Genomic DNA, 14,544 nt, shown 5'->3' with positions numbered 1-14,544 from the left:
TATACATGGCAGACTAGTTATAGGCAGTGAACATAGGGCTTTGTATGTGACATCTTCTTCTGCTTCTCCTGTTTGCAGGCTATGGTAGATGGCAGCACCCAGCGGATGACGAATCTTGAGGGACAGTGGGAGTCTCATCGTGCTCGGCTGATGGATGAATACAGAGAGATGAAGAGACTCCAGCAGGAAAAGGAGGTACATGACATTGGCACGGGGGGTGCTAACATGAAACAATACCTGTTGTCTACAGAAGAGCAGTCATAGAGCAGTCACTCAGCCAAGATTTTAGGAGCAAGTAACCGCACACTATAGTGTCAATGTGACGGTAGACCGCAGGCAATAATGGCGCCCCATATTCTGTATGTAGATGGTAATAGGTGGCAAGGGGCTCATGTTTTGGTGGTGGTATTAGCAGTGAAATCCCCCACATCCCTCCAGTTTAATATTTTTCTGTTCTCTGAAAAGGATGAATCCTCTCGCTGGATGAAAGACGTCAGGGATTTATACGACAAGATTCGAGCTGCAGCGGATGAAGCCAGACGCAAGGAGGAACTGTACAAACAGCTGGTGAGGAGAATGCCCTTTGGGACTGGTATACACGATGGCACCTCGTCCTAATAACTAGATCCAGCACTGGTATTCTGGACCGCACCACAGTGTATAGCGTTACTGGTGAAGCGAATATAAAAATTATACCCTTTCCATAGAATATGGGATAACTTGTTGCTCGCTTGAGGTCCGACCACAGGCACCCCCAGCGATCCAGAATTTGAGGCTTTGAATGGAGCATGCTCTGCCTCTGGTACTGCCAAACACAGCGCTCGGCTATTTTCATAGACAATGAATGGAGCAGAGGCTGCACATCCTCCCCATTCTCAGGGTATCCCAGAGGTCGAACCCCATATAATAGGGTATAACGTGCTTTTATGGTGGGTGAATAACCCTTTAATGACTACAATGTCAGCACCTGGGCTGAATGTGACGTACAGTAAAGCACAATGCCTTTAATGTACTAAGACCATCAAGCTAAGCACTGGTCTAATAATATGGCCGACACCTTCTACAACCGTGTTCATCTGTAATTCCACCTAGGTTTCTGAGTACGAGTCCCTGCCTAAGGACGTCTCCCGCGCTGCCTACACCCAACGAATCCTAGAGATTGTAAGCAATATTAAGAAGCAGAAGGAAGACATCACCAAGGTATAAAAAAATGGTTTGCAATCTGATTCAGCTAGAAGCCCCTCTTATTCAGTCATTATCTCTTACTGCCACGGCATGTACCCAGATGCCACTTGGCACTATTACTTTGTTGGTGTTCTTTTAAATATTTTTTTTCTGATCAGATCCTATCAGACACTAAAGATCTGCAGAAAGAGATCAATAATCTGACGGGAAAAGTTGACAGAACGTTTGTTGTGACTGATGAGCTTGTGTTTAAGGTACGGCAACCCTGGTCTTAGTCCTTGCCCCCCATTTATTTCTTTATGTGCACTCTAACCTGTTCTGTGTCTCCTGCACAGGATGCCAAGAAAGATGAACCAGTCAGAAAGGTCTACAAATACCTGGCTGCCTTACATGAGGTACAAGAGATTTAAAGACCGTGGCCCAAATTTGTCAAAAACATGGCATTTGTGTTAAAAATGGATGCAACATAAATGTAATTGTTTTGCACCTTTTTATGACCGCTACTATACGACCTCTCTAGAATATGCAACTTTTATGCAGAACTGCATTCAGAACTACATCGCGCTTCCCACCAATGAGTTAACATTCTTTTTAAAGTTTTGACACGGGTTCTGAAATAAAACCTCATGTTATGGCATAGAACATTGATAAATTTGGCTTTAGGCTTCAAAACATAGAAATGCTGCCATGTGCCAAAAAAAAGCACAAACGCTATGATAAATGTGCCCTTGCTGTTCTGTGATTTCATTAAGAGGTATTATCATCTCATACAGAGATACTTTATCGTTAGGAGAATTGGTGGGTCCAAGTCTAGAACCGACCCCCCCCCAAGGTCCGAAGAGGCTGCAGCAATAATTTAGCTTTCCTTACACGGTGACGCTCCCAGACAGCTATGGAAGTGAATGGGACTGGCCGCAGTTCTCAGTATAGCCGGGCGGCAAGGATTGCCACTGTGTAATGGGGCTTTACGTTGGACAGTGTCTGCTTGCCCAGAGTGAATGCTGCCTTAACGGATTTCCTGCCCCACCACTTGCGCACTGACACTACAGGAGCCCATGAAGTGCTTGTGCACAGTTTCCATGCATGCACTCCACTCCGCTCTCCTGTCTGCTGTTGCTTCCCACTGCACTGGTACAAGAAAGTGTAGCGAGCGGCCACTTCAGACAGGAGGGAAGAATGCCCGGTCACTCACATGGACACTGCAGGAGCCTTTCGAGCGCACAGTATCAGTGGGGGAACGCTCTTCCCTGCTGCACAGATACAAAGCAGTATAGCAAGCGGCCGCTGCAGACAGGAGAGAGGAATGCCCAGTCACTCACAGACACTGCAGGAGCCTTTCGAGCGCACAGTGTCAGTGTGGGCACGCTCTAATCTCTCTCCTGTCTGTAGCTCTTCCCTGCTGCATGGATACAAAGCAGTATAGCATGCGGCCGCTGCAGACAGTAGAGAGGAATGCCCGGTCACTCACATGGACACTGCAGGAGCCTTTCGAGCGCACAGTGTCAGTGTGGGCACGCTCTAATCTCTCTCCTGTCTGTAGCTCTTCCCTGCTGCACGGATACAAAGCAGTATAGCATGCGGCCGCTGCAGACAGGAGAGAGGAATGCCCGGTCACTCACATGGACACTGCAGGAGCCTTTCGAGCGCACAGTGTCAGTGTGGGCACGCTCTAATCTCTCTCCTGTCTGTAGCTGTTCCCTGCTGCACGGATACAAAGCAGTATAGCAAGCGGCCGCTGCAGACAGGAGAGAGGGATCAGCTGATTTAGGGGTCACCTAGCAGTACACAGATGCACATGTATCCTTGGTATTGCGCGGTTAGTATTACATTTTACATGGTTTCACTTTTTTTTTTTTTTTTCATTGCTTTTAAGAATTGCAGCCATCTAATCCAAACAATTGAGGACACAGGAACCATATTGAGAGAGATCCGTGATTTAGAAGAGCAGGTAAATTGGTGGTGGCTATTGTTTTGTTTCCTAACTAGCTCATCACGCAGATAATCTCACATTATAGAATGCTGGTCATATACTGATAGTGAAACCTCTTGGAGGCAGCCATCCAAAATTACATTAAAAAGTGGTCCTGTAAGAGGGGAAGTCTTCTTCAAGAAGGCGGCCAGTATGGATAATAAGTGGTGGAGCTAGAATCTGTCATAAGGAGCATAAGCTGATGCCAGAAACTATTTGATAAGGAGATTTATATTGCATGGGAAGGGAATAATGGATTGGGCATGTTGAAATCCAACATGCCCGCTCCTCCTTTCAATGACATTTGCTGTTAGGAGCCGTCCTTATGAGGTGAAATTCACCTTATTTTTATCTGACATGTCCAGGAGTTCACTGATTGTTGAACTCTGTCGCGGAGCATGCTGGAAGTTATAGTGAACATATCAGTGCATTAATACTGGGTAGTGACCACTGACAGCTTAACGCTTTTTTTTTTTTTTTTTTTTTGCTTCCCTTCGCAGATAGAGACTGAGGCGGCTAAGAAGACTCTTAGTAATCTGCAGAAGATCTTGGAAGATTACAAGGCCATTAAACAAGAGAACGCTCTGCTGCTGGGTCGCATGAGGCAGACTTAAGAGAAGCTTGACATTTTGGCATCTTCTCGGCTGAAGTTATCCACAAGTCCTATACATAGACTGCACCTTTCTCATAATACTGTACTCACATCCATAACAAAATTGGACCTCATGAATGAAATCTTTGCACAACTTTATTTTGTGCGGGAAATGCTGTGCAGAATGCGGCCTGCAGACGGCAGTACCGAGTTAGCGGAAATCAGTGTTTCACCCTGGTGAAGCGTGCAGTACGTGAAGCCTAAATTTTTTTTTTTTCTTTTTGGGGGGAATCCTAGTTATATGTTTATTTTATGGAGGAAACCAAATCATTTTGTAACATTCATATCTGTAAATGCAAACATTTCTATAAAGACAAATTGATGCTGACATTGTGCGTGGGGCAGTTTCTCTGAGTCTGGGAAGTGGCGACCATCATGATTCTTGTACGATTTAAAAAAAATAAATAAAAATAGTGTCAACGATGACACATTCTGATTTTCACAAGATCCCTTGCCATAGTTTGCTCAGCAGTATCTTGAGCAAATGTCATTCCTAAAACCACAGCATGTCCGATCATTTGGTCCCGGTTCTGGGTAAATGCAGACACCCTTGGGTGACTTTGCAAAAGCTATATATTATTATTTTTTAATTTATTTTTAATGAACAGTCATGCACGCAGTGATAAATATATAATTGTTGTTTTTTTTTTTTCATTTATTTTTAGGATTTCGTGTTACAAGAAAAGAGGGTATTAAGTCTTATATATTTAAAAAAAAAATAAAATAGAATATATACAGTACAGACAAAGTTTGGACACACCTTCTCATTTAAAGATTTATCTGTGTTTTCATGACTATGAAAATTGTACATTCACACTGAAGGCATCAAAACTATGAATTAACACATGTGGAATTATATACCGTACTTAACAAAAAAGTGTGAAACAACTGATAGATGGTTTGGGGTGAGCTGGAAAGCGGAGTGAAAGCAAAAGGGCCAACAAGTGCTAAGCATCTCTGGTAACTCCTTCAAGATTGTTGGAAGACCATTCCCGGTGACTACCTCTTGAAGCTCACCAAGAGAATGCCAAGAGTGTGCAAAGCAGTCATCAAAACAAAAGGTGGCTATATATATATATATATATATATATATATATATATATATATATATATATATATATATATATATATATATATATATATATATATATATTTGGCCCCCTGGAGCTTTTCAACCTTTTCCCACATATCATGCTTTAAACATAAAGATACCAAATGTAAATTTTTGATGAAGAATCAACAACAAGTGTAACACAATTGTGAAGTTGAGCGACATTTATTGGTTATTTTTGTGGAGATTCAAAAACTGAAAAGTGGGGAGTGCAATATTATTCGGCCCCTTTAACTTAATACTTTGTTGCGCCACCTTTTGCTGCAATTACAGCTGCAAGTCGCTTGGGGTATGTCTCTTATCAGTTTTGTACATCGATAGACTGAAATTCTTGCCCATTCTTCCTTGGTAAACAGCTCGAGCTCAGTGAGGTTTGATGGAGATCGTTTGTGAACAGCAGTTTTCAGCTCTTTCCGCAGATTATCGATTGGATTGAGGTCTGGACTTTGACTTTCTAACACCTGGATACGTTTATTCGTGAACTATTCCATTGTAGATTTTGCTTTATGTTTGGGATCATTGTCTTGTTGGAAGACAAATCTCCGTCCCAGTCTCAGGTCTTTTGCAGACTCCAACAGGTTTTCTTCAAGAATGGTCCTGTATTTGGCTCCATCCATCTTCCCATCAATTTTAACCATCTTCTTCCCTGTCCCTGCTGAAAAAAAGCAGGCCCAATCCATAATGCTGCCACCACCATGTTTGACAGTGGGGATGGTGTGTTCAGGGTGATGAGCTGTGTTGCCTTTACGCGAAACATATCGTTTGGCATTGTTGCCAAAAAGTTCGATTTTGGTTTCATCTGACCAGAGCACCTTCTTCCACATGTTTGGTGTGTCTCTCAGGTGGCTTGTTACAAACTTTAAACAACACTTTTTATGGATATCTTTGAGAAATGGCTTTCTTCTTGCCACTCTTAAAGGCCAGATTAGGCTACTTTCACACTAGCGTTAACTGCAATCCGCCACAATGCGTCGTTTTGCCGAAAAAACGCTTCCTGCAAAAGTGCTTGCAGATGCGTTTTTTCCCCATAGACTAACATTAAGCGACGTATTGCGACGGATTGACACACATCGCAACCGTCGTGCGACGGTTGCGCCGTGTTGTGGCGGACCGTCGGGACCAAAAAACGCTACATGTAACGTTTTTTGCTCACGACGGTCCGCTTTTTCCGACCGTGCATGCGCGGCCGGAACTCCGCCCCCACCTCCCCGCACTTCCCCGCACCTCACAATGGGGCAGCGGATGCGCTGGAAAAATGCATCCGCTGCCCCCGTTGTGCGGCGGAGACAACGCTAGCGTCGGGAACCTCGGCCCGACGCACCGCGACGGGCCGAGCCCGACGCTAGTGTGAAAGTAGCCTAAGTGTAGTATACAACTGATTGTTGTCCTATGGACAGACTGTCCCACCTCAGCTGTAGATCTCTGCAGTTCATCCAGAGTGATCATGGGCCTCTTGGCTGCATCTCTGATCAGTCTTCTCCTTGTTTGAGATGAGAGTTTAGAGGAACGGCCGGGTCTTGGTAGATTTGCAGTGGTATGATACTCCTTCCATTTCAATATGATCGCTTGCACAGTGCTCCTTGGGATGTTTACAGTTTTGGAAATCATTTTGTATCCAAATCCGGCTTTAAACTTCACAACAGTATCACGGACCTGCCTGTTGTTCCTTGGTCTTCATGATGCTCTCTGTGCTTCAAACAGAACCCTGAGACTATCACAGAGCAGGTGCATTTATACGGAGACTTGATTACACACAGGTAGATTATATTTATCATCATTAGGCATTTAGGACAACATTGGATCATTCAGAGATCCACAATGAACTTCTGGAGTGAGTTTGCTGCACTGAAAGTAAAGGGGCCAAATAATATTGCACGCCCCACTTTTCAGTTTTTGAATTTCCGCAAAAATTTTAAATAACCAATAAATTTCATTCAACTTCACAATTGTGTTCCACTTGTTAATTCTTCACCAAAAATTTACTACATTTGGTATCTTTATGTTTGAAGCATGATATATATTATGTACAACATATAAATTTTTTTTTTTATATTTATCTACAGTTGGTGAAATAAGTATTTGATACACTGCTGATTTTACAAGTTTCCCACCTACAAAGAATGGAGAGGTCTGTAATTTTTATCGTAGGTACACCTCACTTGGGAGAGGCAGAATCTAAAAATAAGATCCAGACAATCAAATTGTATAATTTTTACATAACAGAAACCTTTGTTTGTAATTACAGAGGTCAGACATTTCCTATAGGTCGTGACCAAGTTTGCACACACTGCAGCAGGGATTTCGGCCCACTCATCTATACAGATCGTCTCCAGATCTTTCAGGTTTCGGGGCTGTCGCCGGGCAACATTGAGTTTCAGCTCCCTCCAAAAATTTTCTATTGGGTTCAGGTCTGGAGACTGGCTATGCAACTCCAGGACCTTGAAATGCTTCTTATGGAGCCACTTCATAGTTGCCCTGGCTGTGTGTTTTGGGTCATTATCATGCTGGAAGACCCAGCCACAACCCATCTTCAATGCTCTTACTGAGGGAAGGAGGTTGTTGGTCAAAATCTCATGATACATGACTCCACCCATCCTCCCTTCAATACGGTGCAGTCCCCTTTGCAGAAAAGCACCCCCAAAGAAGGATGTTTCCCCCATCATGCTTCACAGGTGGGATAGTGTTCTGCAGGTTGTACTCATCCTTCTTCTTCCTCCAAGCACAGCGAGTAGAGTTGATACCAAAAAGTTCTATTTTGGTCTCATGTGACCACATGACCTTCTCCCATGCCTCCCCTGGATCATCCAGATGGCCATTGGCAAACTTCAAACGGGTCTGGACATGTGCTGGCGTGAGCAGGGGACATTGTGTGCCCTGCAGGATTTTAATCCATGACTGCCTAGTATGTTACTAACAGTAATGTTTGAGACTGTGGTCCTAGCTCTCTTCAGGTCATTTACCAGATTCTCCCATCTAGTACTGGGCAAATTCCTGACCTTGCTCAGAATCGTCCTTACCCCCACGAGGTGAGATTTGGCATGGAGCCACAGATTGAGGAAGATGGACAGTCATCTTGTGTTGCTTCCATTTCTTTCTCGCTTCATTGGGGGGCACAGGTTACCATGGACACAGGTTACCATGGGTGTATGCTGCTGTCGCTAGGAGGCTGACACTATGCAAATAAGGAAAAGTTAACTCCTCGGCAGTATACACCCTCCGACTGGCACAATCCAACTCTGTTTTTGCTTAGTGTCTGTAGGAGGCGGACCAGGATCTAACCACCAGATACGCTTTATTTTCTTTACAGGGTTTTTGTGAACTTTTTCCCTTTCTTTTCCAGACTTTTCTCGGGTAACGGTGTAGATTCTCACCCTGTTTTTACCACATTTTAGCAACTGATAGAGCAGTGTGGTACTTCCCTCATCGCCCACTCTCGGACCCGCTGGCAGGACTTCGTCCCCTGTCACCCTTATGGGTGTTTCAGGGTGACTTCTTGGTAGCCAGTCCTTGCCTTTTTCCCTCCTCACCCCTCTCCTCGGAGAGGGCTGAGAGGAAGACGGTGGTCACCTATGGTGACCTCCCCCCTTCTCGTAAGGGGTTGAATCCGTCTTCTGCACCGTCCGGAGACTGTGCTGGAAGGAGGGTCTTATTCCCAGGACCCTCTTCCTCTCCAAGGGATTCTGACGCGATCCTCATACACCAAGGAGCTGGATTCAAGCAAGGTAGCAAATGGGACAGAGCCCACTCCCCCCTCCTCTCCCCGCGACAGCGCTCACCGGTCACTAATTTTTAAAATTTCGCACACTTTTTCTTATCGCGCTGTTCCCGGCATCTTGCACCTTTTCTCCCGGCATCTTGCACCTTTTCTCTATCTCCCGTTAGGCCACACCCCCTTGCTGGTCTAGGCCTATCACCGCTGCATTTTTTCCAGCGCCGGACACACCCCCTCTGCTATGCGCTTGCCTTGGATCTCTCACACCGACACGCCCCCTCAGCCTATCAGGATGCCGGTTTCTTTTTCCTGGGTACGCCCCTCTTTCTGCGCGCCCGAACACAGCTTTACCCACCCACCGCTCGCTCCAGCGCGTCACGTGGCCAGAGAGTACTGCGTCCATCCGGGCTCCTGCAGCGTCTTAAGGATTCGGAGGGGGACACAGCTACCTGTGGTGCCTCTGCAAATCGCTGGGTGTCTGGTAGGCTCTGCATTCCCTGGCCTCCTTCATCGGCTTTACTTCCTTCAGCAGTATCGCTGTTATAGCGTTCTGCTGCAGTCCTCACTCAGGCTCTACCTATGCCCAACCCCACACAGGCCTCCGGCTACAACTTCTTTCTTCTTTTTTTTTTTGTTATATAGCGCTAACATATTCCACAGCGCTTTAAAGACATTATCATCGCTGACCCCAATGGGGCTCACAATCTAAATTCCCTAGCAGTATGTCTTTGGAATGTGGGAGGAAACCCACGCAAACACGGAGAGAACATACAAACTCTTTGCAGATGTCGTCCTTGGTGGGATTTGAACCCAGGACTCCAGCGCTGCAAGGCTGCAGTGCTAACCACTAACCACTGTACAACCCCACGGTGACCCATTACGCTTGTGCCCGCTGTAAGAGAAAGTGGGCTTGAAGCCAGCCGTCGCCTGTCTGTCCTGCAGTCCTTCCACCATGTCCATCCCTCAGGAAGCTCCTAATACTCGGGATGAGTGCACTCCCCCTCCCCCGGAGTTGGCTGTTGCCATGTCTCAGTCAGTCTCAGACCTGACAGAAGTGTCCCAGTCCCTGGTACAGGTCCTGGAACGCATGCCGCTTCTATCTTCTGCCACCAGTGCCACGAACGCCTCCCACGGCGTTTCACACGCACCTGACCATGACCGTCACAGGTTCAGATTAGAGAAAGGATCCAGCAAGAGGACTTTGTCTAGCTCCTCATCCAGCTCTCCGGACCCCACGGCGCCATCTAGAATACTCCTCTCCACTCGTTCCCCCTCCTCAGAGGCGGACGTCGGGTCGGATGTATTTTCTCATTCGGAGTCTGATTCAGATGCAGATCAATCCTCCGGCACGCAGGATATGGTAGATAGCCTTATTTTGGCTATTATTCAAACCCTCAAACTTAAGGGGGAGGACTCCACCTCCCAGGAGGACTCAGTTTCATTCAAACGGGTGAAATGGCCCTCTAGAGTTTTCCCCAATCACAAAGAGTTTGAGAATACTACCTCTAGACACTGGGAACTACCCGGAAAACGTTTTCAAGGAAGAAAGCGTCTGGATATTTTGTACCCCTTTTAATCCAGACCTGGTCAGCGAATGGTCTGATTCCCTTAAGGTAGACCCGCCTGTCTCTCGTCTATCCTTGCAGACAGTTCTGTCTATCCCCGATGCAGCGTCTCTTAAGGACGCTACGGACAGGCAAATTGAGGCTTTAACCAAATCAGCCTTTGAGGCGTCCGGCACCTTTCTCTGCCCGAATTTCGCCTCCTCTTGGGTGGCGAAAGCCGTGTCTGCCTGGGCCAAGATACTTAGCAGGGGCATCGTAGCTTCGGCTCCTTCGGAGGAATTAGCTGATTTAGCGGACCAGATTGCACACATGGGGAAATATCTCTTAAACGCCTCCTTGGATGCGGCTGCTTGTTCCGCAAGAGCAAACAGCAACATCATTGCCATTCGCCGTGTCCTTTGGCTGATTGGGTGGAACGCAGACCCCGCTTCTAAAAAGTCTCTCACTGGCATTCCGTTCCAGGGCTCCAGGCTCTGGACCAAATCATCTCGGATGCTACAGGTGGAAAGAGCACCTCTCTCCCTCAATCCAAGCCTAAGCTCCCCTTTAATAGAAGGGGACCCCAGTCCTTTCGTCCCTTCCAGCCCTTCTCTTTCTCAGGCAGTTCCTCCCAGCAGGACTGTTCTTCCGCTCAGGGGGAACGGAGAAAACCTTCCTTCAGGCCTACCCCTCACTGGAGGGCTAAGAGCCGCTCCTCTAAGCCTTCCTGATCTCACGGCCACAGATTTTCTTCAAAATGACGGGTCACCCCCAACTGGAAATCTTTCCAGAGTGGGAGGCAGGCTTCTTCTGTTCACAGAGGCTTGGTTATCGGTGGTCGACGACGCCTGGCTCAGGGAGATCGGCACATCAGGCTACAAAATAGAATTTTCGTCACCCCCCAGGAAGACGTTTCTTCCTCTTTCATCCACCCAAGCAGCCTTCCCATGCCCCAGGGCTCCTTGAGGCCGTCGATGCCCTCCTCGCCTCAGGAGTAATCGTCCCTGTTCCCTATCGCAAGCGGTTTTCGGGTTGTTACTCAAATCTGTTTGTGGTTCCGAAAAAAGACGGCTCACTCCGCCCAATTTTGGACCTCAAACAGTTGAACCGTCACCTTTATGTTCGGCACTTCAAGATGGAGTCTCTGCGTTCAGTGATCGCTTCCATGGAACCGGGGGAATATGTGTGCTCTGTGGAAATTCAGGATGCGTACCTGCATATTCCTATTTATCAGCAGCATCAGAGGTTCCCTCGTTTTGTGATCCACGAGCAACATTACCAGTTTACAGCCATCCTTCGTTCAAGGGGGATCCTCATAATCCCCTATCTCGACCACCTTCTGGTCAAGGGTCCGTCTCGCCAGGACTGTGACCAGAGCCTCCAGATCACTCTGGACACACTGACCCGCCTCTGTTGAATAATCAACAAGGACAAATCGACCTTGATTCCAACTCAACGCCTCGAGATCCTGGGCATGGAATTCAACACCATTCAGGTTCGGGTCCTCCTCCCGAAGGAGAAGTTCCTCTCTGTCCGACAGGGCATCAAAGCCTTAAAGCGCCCTGTTCCTCTGCCTCTACGGCTCTGCATGAGAGTACTAGGAAAGATGGTCGCTTCCTGGAAAGCAGTACCTTATGCTCAGTTACACTCTCGCCCTCTCCAGCTGGCTCTCCTGTCTGCCTGGGACAGGAACCCACTTTCCCTGGATCGCCCAATTCGCCTTCCTCTCATTGTGAGGCAGTCTCTCACTTGGTGGACGCTTTCCACCTCCATTCTGCGGGAAGGTCATTTCTCCCTGCAGGCAGATCGTCACCACCGACGCCAGTCTTCAGGGGTGGGGTGCGGTCTTTCTCCATCACACAGCGCACGGTTGCTGGAATGTTCAAGAGATTTTTCTCCCAATCAATCTCTTGGAGATCAGGGCGGTCTTCCTCGCCCTCCTCCGCTGGCAGCTCCTCCTCATGGGAAATCCAGTCCGCATTCAGTCGGGCAATGCCACGGCCGTGGCTTACATAAACCACCAGGGCTGGACTCGCAGCAAACAGATCATGAGGGAGGTGTCAAACATTCTATGGTGGGCAGAGAACCACGTTCCCACCATCTCAGCTGTCCACATTCCAGGGGTAGACAATTGGGAAGCAGACTTTCTCAGCTGTCAGGGCTTCATGTCAGGCGAGTGGTCTCTCCATCCCACCTTCTTCAACCAAAATATGTCAGAGATGGGGAGTTCCAGACGTCAACCTAATGGCCTCCCGAATAAACCAGAAAGTTCCCCAGTATGTATCCAGGTCTCGGGAGCCGCTGGCCGTCGGTTGCGACGCCCTTGTGATCCCGTGGGCCCAGTCCCATATGCCCTATCTGTTTCCTCCTCTTCCCTTGATCCCAAGGGTCGTAAAAAAGATAAAGGCAGAGAGGGTTCCTGTTCTCTTAATAGCTCCAGATTGACCTCGGAAGGGCCTGGTACACGGAGCTAGTGAACATGCTGTCGGACATCCCCTGGAGAGTCCCAGACCGTGCGGATCTGTTATCGCAGGGGCCCCTCTTCCACCCGAATTTTCGGTCTCTGAATTTAATGGTATGGCCGTTGAGGCCGCGGTCCTAAGGGACGCAGGTTTTTCTCACAGCGTCATACAGACCATGATAAAAGCTAGGAAACCAGCTTCTTCTCGTATCTATCATAGATGTTGGAAGGTCTTTTTCCGATGGTGCGAAGACAACATTTTGTTCCCTATGGTTGTTTCCCTTCCTTCAGTCCTTGGCTGCCTTCAGGCGGGTCTCGATTCGGGCATTTCTTTAAGTACTTTAAAGGGCCAGGTTTCCGCCCTGTCCATCCTTTTCCAAAGGGACCTAGCTCCCTTCCCCAAGTTAGGACCTTCATCCAAGGTGTTGCCCACATAGCACCTCCTTATCATTCCCCGGTCGAGCCATGGGATCTTAACCTTATTCTTGGCCCCTCCAGCGCGCGCCTTTTGAACCAATCCAGGACATTTCCTTTTCCTTTCTTTCCTGGAAAGTGGCCTTCCTAGTCGCCATCACCTCCATTAGGAAAGTCTCCGAGTTGGCGGCATTGTCCTGCCGTTCTCCTTTTGTGATTCTGCATCAGGATAAGATAGTCCTTCGGCCTGTTCCTTCCTTATTACCAAAAGTAGTTTAGGCTTTTCACATTAACGAGGACATCGTCCTCCCTTCCTTGTGCCCTTCCCCGGTTCAACCCTTGGAGAAATCTCTCCACAAGCTGGATTTGGTCAGGACTATCCAGGTCTATCTTACCAGAACTGCTCCTTTTCGCCTGTCCGATCCTATGTTTGTCATCTCTGAAAGTCGTCGGATGGGGCTCCCTGCCTCTAATCCACTATTGCTCGTTGGATTAGTTCGGCGGTTCTGGAGGCATACCGCGTTCAAGGTAAACAGCCTCCCCCGGAGATGAGGGTTCATTCTACCCGGAGGACTGTGGGAGCTTCCTGTGCCGTTCGTCACCAGGCCTTGGCTTTGCAAGTTTGCAAAGCTGCAACTCTAGTTCTACACGGTGCATACTCAGGTTTCTGCAGACGCAGGCCTGGGTAGGAAGATACTGCAGTTGGCGGTTTCCCACCGGCCGACCCAAGTCTTCTTTTCTCTGACTATTTTCCCACCCTTGGGACTGCTTTTGGACGTCCCATGGTAACCTGTGTCACAATGAAGCGAAAAAGAAGAGTCGTATTACTTACCAGTAATGCTCTTTAAATGAGTCCACGACAGCACCCACTGGAGAGAGAGGGATCCGCCCCAAGGAACAGTAAACCTACAGAAGAGAATAAAAGGGGCGGTCCGCCTCTCCTCCTCAGTTTAGTTTTCAGAGTACCCTGAGGACCGCCAGTATTAGGCCAAGTATGTATCATTTGTTTAAAACTTATTTAACCCCTTAGTGACAGAGCCAATTTGGTACTTAATGACCGAGCCAATTTTTACAATTCTGACCACTGTCACTTTGAGGTTATAATTCTGGAACGCTTTATCGGATCCCGCTGATTCTGAGATTGTTTTTTCGTGACATATTGTACTTCAAGTTAGTGGTAACATTTCTTCGATATTACTTGCGATTATTTATGAAAAAAAATTGAAATATGGCGAAAATTTTTAAAATTTTGCAATTTTCAAACTTTGTATTTTTATGCCCTTAAATCAGAGAGATATGTCACGAAAAATAGTTTATAAATAACATTTCCCACATGTCTACTTTACATCAGCACAATTTTGTAAACAAATTTTTTTTTTGTTAGGGAGTTATAAGGGTTAAAAGTTGACCAGCGATTTCTCATTTTTACAACACCATCTTTTTTTTTTAGGGACCACATCACCTTTGAAGTCATTTTGAGGGGTCTATATGATAGA

The 14,544-nt window shown here is 47.1% G+C and overlaps 1 protein-coding gene across 2 annotated transcripts in view; it reads left to right on the top strand.

Annotated features, from left to right (window-relative positions):
• The window catches only part of CCDC22 (CCC complex scaffolding subunit CCDC22), a 34,283-nt gene extending 30,149 nt beyond the window's left edge, over nt 1-4,134 (top strand). For both annotated transcript variants that reach the window (XM_077283864.1, XM_077283863.1), the window contains exons 11-17: nt 79-195; nt 466-567; nt 1,093-1,200; nt 1,344-1,439; nt 1,521-1,580; nt 3,059-3,133; nt 3,655-4,134. In XM_077283864.1, coding sequence (XP_077139979.1) covers nt 79-195; nt 466-567; nt 1,093-1,200; nt 1,344-1,439; nt 1,521-1,580; nt 3,059-3,133; nt 3,655-3,768 — 672 coding nt within the window. In that variant the 3' untranslated portion in view covers nt 3,769-4,134. The remainder of the gene's footprint in view (nt 1-78; nt 196-465; nt 568-1,092; nt 1,201-1,343; nt 1,440-1,520; nt 1,581-3,058; nt 3,134-3,654) is intronic.
• Nucleotides 4,135-14,544: the final 10,410 nt, after the last annotated feature.

The sequence above is a fragment of the Ranitomeya variabilis genome, chromosome 2 (assembly GCF_051348905.1).
Source record: "Ranitomeya variabilis isolate aRanVar5 chromosome 2, aRanVar5.hap1, whole genome shotgun sequence".
In the NCBI taxonomy this organism is placed as follows: Eukaryota; Metazoa; Chordata; class Amphibia; order Anura; family Dendrobatidae; genus Ranitomeya; species Ranitomeya variabilis.
Note: the sequence above shows the minus strand (reverse complement) of the source record. Positions and strands in the feature narration are given on the sequence as shown.